This window comes from Pollachius pollachius, assembly GCF_949987615.1.
Source record: "Pollachius pollachius genome assembly, chromosome: 1".
NCBI classification, from domain to species: domain Eukaryota; kingdom Metazoa; phylum Chordata; class Actinopteri; order Gadiformes; family Gadidae; genus Pollachius; species Pollachius pollachius.
In genome coordinates, this window is record NC_136934.1 from 49,088,241 (window position 1) to 49,094,493 (window position 6,253).

Here is a 6,253-nt window from a genome sequence, read left to right on the forward strand (position 1 = left end):
GTTGAACCAATGTTAAAATTATGAAGTTATTTTTCAATAGAAATATTTTTTGTTTTTGTGTGAAAAAAGGGTGGGTGGTGTGGCAGTGGGGCTCATTGAGTGCTCAGCACCCCTAAAGCTCTGACCCTAGAATCGCCCCTGGGCTTCACAAACAACACTGCTCTTCTTGAGGCTTAAAACAAACATGACCGTCTGTAGAAAGTCCGCCTTGTTTCTCAGCCGTCTCTGGGACCGCTTTTCAGGACTATGTCGCTTGTGTTGGTCTCAAAGCATGTGGGAGCGCGAGCATGTGCAACTGACGGATGCATGGAAACCATTTGTATCGTCAAAGTATAACTAATAACTAACTCCAATATCAGAGTTAGGCCATCCATACGACATGAAAGTGTCCAGCATCAGATAACGCTATTCCCTTACCTGTCGCTTGAGGATCTTGGTGTCTTTAATAGTTTTAAATCCCCTGGCTCTGTCCCTCACTGGTGCTTATCTGTGTGCGCCATTTCTCGTGTTTTTAATTGTTTATGTTATCTGACTTCTTAGGTCTTTGTTCATTCAGCAGCAGTCACTCAGAAAGACAAGGGAGATTTGTAGAGGACCAGGAAGAAGAGTTTAGGAGACTTATTTACTTACTTATTCTGGGTGACTTATCCCAGTGTTTTTAATACATTGAGCCTCTGAACTAGGCACCGAACTAGGAAGATGACTGATTATGTAGCCACCAATGCATCATGGGAAAAGATTCCAGCAAAGTCGTTTTAAAAGCATGTTGGGACACATCATGGTTCCATAATCAGGTCAGCTGACAAAATCAGTGTAAAACTCACTTGTGTCTCTTAAACTGTGGAAAACACACAGGGAATGTTTTACAAAATAGACAAAAGGTCTTCGTTTTTGTTTTAAATCTTTATTACAAACGATATACATGCACCATATATTTCAGGGGGATTAGATGGAAGAGGCCTAACTAGTCAGTAATTCATGTTCCTCCTTCATTTATCATAGTGGATGTTCATCAACACCCAGGTTCTCAATAAATACCTTGTAACATCATGACTCTCTAAATGTAAATAAATATGTTTTTTTCGCACATGTGCAGTGAGTATAGTATAGTTAAGCAGTGTATAGCTGGAGACCCCTCGGTCCTTCATGGGGGAGGACATGCAGGTCGACTCCAGAGCATCTCAGATTCCACTCAGTGAGGAATCAAGACGACAATCAAACATGAAATGATTATCTGCTTTATAAAGTGGATCTTGAGAACACTAGATCAAACTAGAACTGAACAAAACAAGACCTCTAAATCCCGTACAAGACTTAAACATATTAAATATTTTAAACGATTTAACGCTAAAATAAACAAACGAAGGCAGAGATCCTTAACCTAACGTGTTTATATATTTATGGCAGCAAGAGGGATCATCGACATGTAAGCCTTGTATGTGACTTGTACGTTCAAGACGGCTCCAATCTTTAAGGTAGGACATTTGCGTATCATTTTAGACGTTGGGTATCGTAGGAAGAATGCAATTGTGTTATACTATCTGCCAACAAACGATTTGATCTAAAATGAAAGTTTGTTTTGGACTGATGTACAGCCTATCTCTACGCAATGACCCCCTCTGAGTTCTAGGTTGTATTGTTCTGTAGTCGAACCCCATGATGCCAATCAATCATAATAAATAAAACATTTGGAAAATGAACGAGTTTTTTTGAATGCATCAGTGTTTATGAAGCGATGTGCAGTCAACGGAGCTGTACTTCCAACACGACCACCGTGTTAATCTCTTCCAGTTTATTACCTTATCCAGTAAGCCAGGATATCAGAAAAAAAAACAACAACGGTAAACACGATTGTGCTCATAAAGTACTGTCGTATTAGTGCCACCATTTTAACCTGCCATTTTAGAAGCCAACTACACCCTCCTGTTCAGCCTCCTGAAGAGAAGCATGGGAATTTGGAGCGCGGCCATGGGCCATACAAGCACTTCTTAATAAATGGCAGAGGGAGCAGGCTCCGCTAGTGTTAATCCCTCATGTCTTCAAACACCTGCTTCTCCCACACTCTTTATTGCTTGGCAACAATTCTTACTTGTCCCCCCTTCGGTTTTTCTTTGCCATCACTTCCAAAACATATTTTTATTCTGCCATACCTCTGAATGTTTGATTGCGTATGCAAGGGAGGGTGTATTGTATAACAGTGCCAGTCATGCACATCATTCACTTCATGTCATTTAAGATCAAATATCATGTTTTAAAAAGTATAACACAGTATGGCCAAATGACAAAAACATCAAAATCACAATAGAATAAATAAATGCATAAAAGCCTTTGTTTGATCAGGAATCATCCAAGCAGACATTAGTTTAGTTATCACTCTTCAAATAGGGCAGCAATGTTTGGTCCTCTTTAAGACTTTGTAAAGGAAGCAGACATGCTTGGTATGTCGTTGTACTGTTTTTTAAGTTATTACAAAGATGGGTGCATAGTATCGATATGCAAAATAAATACTACCTGCTTCCGAGTCCTCTCTTTCAGTGAGTTGAGATTCACAAGATGCAGAAGAGGTAACAATGGTGTGTAGAGAGATGGATAAAAGTGTCACACACCATGGTCAATGGACCCATGTCACAATGTGATGTCATTCTGTGCTTTTGTCCAGGTAACTCTGGTGTCAGGATGTACAGTCTCAAAATAATAAGTCTTTGTTCAGTCAACACATCTTTGAAAATTAATTTCTTTTTTTTTTGAGAATTATATCAGCCCTTTTTTTTTTTTTTCCTTCCGCCGGGCTTCATATAAGATCTTGCTTAACACTTTTCCAAACGGATATATGTGGTTGTGGCACAACGAAACGTTTGAAAAGCCACCAGTGACTATGAGCTAACTCTACGTGTGGAATGGATTCAGAGGTCTCTAGGCAGTAGAGACGGGAGGAGATGAGTTTGTTCTTTTTTAATGATGATGATGATGATGATTAGGATTACTCCACAACCCCCAGGCGATGAAGGTCAGAGCCCGCGGTAACAGTCCACCTCTGCAGAGAAGCAGCAGTTGTCCGGGGAGTCATCAGTCCGAGAGGGAAGGGAGACGCCATGCTTGAGTCCCACTCGTATTACAAATCTCTTATCCAAGAATCAAACCTCTCTCGCGGAATATCTCCGTCAATATCTCCGATTATATGTTTTTTTTCCAGCAATCCATCTCCGGGCAGGATCCATCAATCCCAGACAAAAACGACCGTATAATGACAAAATGAAAAAATTAAATAAAATAGTAATACGTCTCTTGTGCAGGCACGAAACCTCATTATTTGCCGACTTCTGCGAGGACCGGGGTTTGTGTCTCCGCGATGGCCGCCTTCGCTGCCTCCTCCTTCGCTGCCTCCTCCTCTTCCTTCTTCTTCTTCTTCTTCTCATCGTCCTTGAAGAAGAGGAGGGGAAACATTCCCAGGATGCAGCCGATGCCCACGCCGATCCCCTTACCCTGAACACAGGTGGAGAGGGGTTCACGCCACGTAAGATAAGATACTTTGCTTGTCAGACAGGTCTGACATTTTTACATCGCACACCACAAACAGAAAACAGAAAAACACAAACACATAGAAGACACAAACATTAAAGTCCCTTCACCTTCTGCTTGGTCTAGAGCAGGGGTCAGCAGCCTTTTCAACATGCTGTGCCAGTTTGACATTTTCTCGTTAATGAGTGTGCCTTAAGCAACAATATATTAAATATTAAGCTGAGTTATGACACTGCGACCAAAAACATTTCCAGAAGACCTGGAATTGTATTATTTCCATATAGTCCACAATCATGCATCAACATTTTAAATGTTTTTTTTGTCGTTATATTTGCTACATGGGCTTACAAATTATAATTACATATGTCCCATCTTAAAATACCCCTTTCAGAAACTCATTCAAAAACATCTTTGCATGACAAACAAGAATAGATGAGAATGTTGGAACCATCCACATCAATATCTTTAAGACATGTACAGCTTTGTAAAACCATGTGAAGGCGATGCATACAGGCCACTTGCAACAATATTTTAAATATTTTCTTCTCAATTGATCCCATTTCAGAACACTGCTTTCAGTAACTCATTTAATCATATTTGCACTGGGAGGAAATGCCCAAAACAGAATAAAGTGAAAAAAAATCGGTAGTAATAATTATGCTGCCGTATTGTGCGGTGAATTTTTTAAATAATAATAATAAAATAAAAAATACGTTTTTTTTGTTGTTTTTTTTAAGTCTGCCAATGATTATTCTGCCACGTGCCAGTGGTGGCACGCGTGCCTAGGGTTGCCGACCCCTGCTCTAGAGGTTGATTCAGTGTTGAGCATGTGGATTGATTGATGCACAAAAGAGTGTTTCAGGTTGATCTTTTTAGGATGGTAGGACAGATACAAGCTGCCTTTAAAGGGTTCCTTCACACTGGCCCTGAGTTAGGACGGTAGGACAGATACAAGCTGCCTTTAAAGGGTTCCTTCACACTGGCCCTGAGTTAGGACGGTAGGACAGATACAAGCTGCCTTTAAAGGGTTCCTTCACACTGGCCCTGAGTTAGGACGGTAGGACAGATACAAGCTGCCTTTAAAGGGTTCCTTCACACTGGCCCTGAGTTAGGACGGTAGGACAGATACAAGCTGCCTTTAAACGGTTCCTTCACGCTGGCCCTGAGTTAGGACGGGGAACCGTGGCACAGGTACAAGCTGCGTTTGATGGGATACTGCACACCTGGGCTTTTCTTGAGTTTGCTACCATCTAAAGTCTGAAATGAAGTGTGCTAAAGAGACCAGGCATTGGTGCATTGGTTGCATATCTAATGTGACTATCGATTGTTTCATTTAGTTTGTCTTTTTCAATAATATGTTTACGAGATTAAACTTAAACAGATGACATCTATTAATTGCTACTCACCTTTTTTTCTCTATTAGTTATCTACTGGCAACTTTTCAAAATGATTCAAAAAGTATACTTTTACAAGAACACCGCCATGAGTTAATATTAACTTCAATTAAAATCCAGAACTGCATGTATAGGAACAGTGGAACATTCATATCATGAAGCAGATCCTAATTAAACCAGCTGAATGACAGTGTAGACTGTAGCACTAGCAAAGTCACACCATGTAAGAAATGTAAGCGCTACTTTCCTGGCATAATGAACACCTGGTTACAAGGCCACTGTTATGTGGCTGCCCTGATTCTGTCCAAAATGCTGTGGCTTATTTTGATGTTTAAAATGCCTTGCACTCGTTTATTATACTCTTCACATTAGTTTCAGTTGCTGTGAAACATCAGAACCCACTGCCGTTTGATCCCAGTACGAGCTGCTTGCGATGCAATACAAGCATTTCGGGACCTTTAATGACTTCCACTGTTGTGATTGTTCTTATGACTGAAAACGTGAAACTTGAAAAGCAATTGCTGCTTGAAAGGACATCAGACGGTTCTCATTTAACAGAGAATACCATGAGTCGAATTTGATTGTTTTCCCCAAAAAATATAGGTTTTTAGTTGTATGAATTATACTCTTTGTGTTTATTTGTAAGTAAGAATTTCATTGATTTGTGCTGTTTGTGTGTGTATCTTGTATTTTCTCAGTGAAACTTGCTGTCTACATTTTTATTTATTTAAATGTACCCAGGATACATTAAACGCAGTGGCTAGTGACCTCACATGGAACTAAGCCAATCAGAAGGAGCCTGCACCAACAATGCAGTTGGAGCTGCCCCAGATGTTTATCAACTTTAGTTAGGAGCGGGGGGTATTTTAAGGGGACTCTGCGACACTCATGACTGGCACTGCACCCCCCTTCTGAAACCCCATCCTCTAGCATTAATCTATTCTCTCACATATGGTTTTCCATTTGTTCTTCCTTATACTTTGAACTCTGCCAGCTATCCTTATTATTTTATTCACCTTTTTATTATTTTATTCTTTCGTTCTTATGCCCTACATTTATCAATTAAATGATTCATTACTTTCATAAAAAGATTGTGAACTGATATTCACTTTTAGACTTCAGTTTATATTGATTCGAATAAGCCGAATAAGCCTTGGAGAATGACATTGAGGAAAAAACATCTATAAAAAAAATCGATATCATGAGAAGAAAACAATCTAGAACCGTACCAGAAAAACAACAAACAAGCACTCGACTTGAGAGAGAAAACCGAAAAGAGCAGGAGCTCAGAGCTCAAAGACTCACTGCGTGAGAGCTGACTCTCGTCTGCCACATGTCTG

At 40.1% G+C, this 6,253-nt stretch overlaps 1 protein-coding gene across 1 annotated transcript in view; it reads right to left on the bottom strand.

Moving 5' to 3' along the window:
* Window positions 1–932: 932 nt before the first annotated feature.
* Window positions 933–6,253, bottom strand: part of LOC307070575 (transmembrane protein 65-like) — a 35,800-nt gene continuing 30,479 nt past the window's right edge. The window contains exons 7-8 of the mRNA XM_079729082.1: window positions 6,219–6,253; window positions 933–3,483 (exon numbers count right to left, since the gene is read on the bottom strand). The exon at window positions 6,219–6,253 is cut by the window's right edge and continues 71 nt beyond it. Of these exons, the coding sequence (XP_079585208.1) occupies window positions 3,307–3,483; window positions 6,219–6,253 (212 nt within the window). The 3' untranslated portion in view covers window positions 933–3,306. The remainder of the gene's footprint in view (window positions 3,484–6,218) is intronic.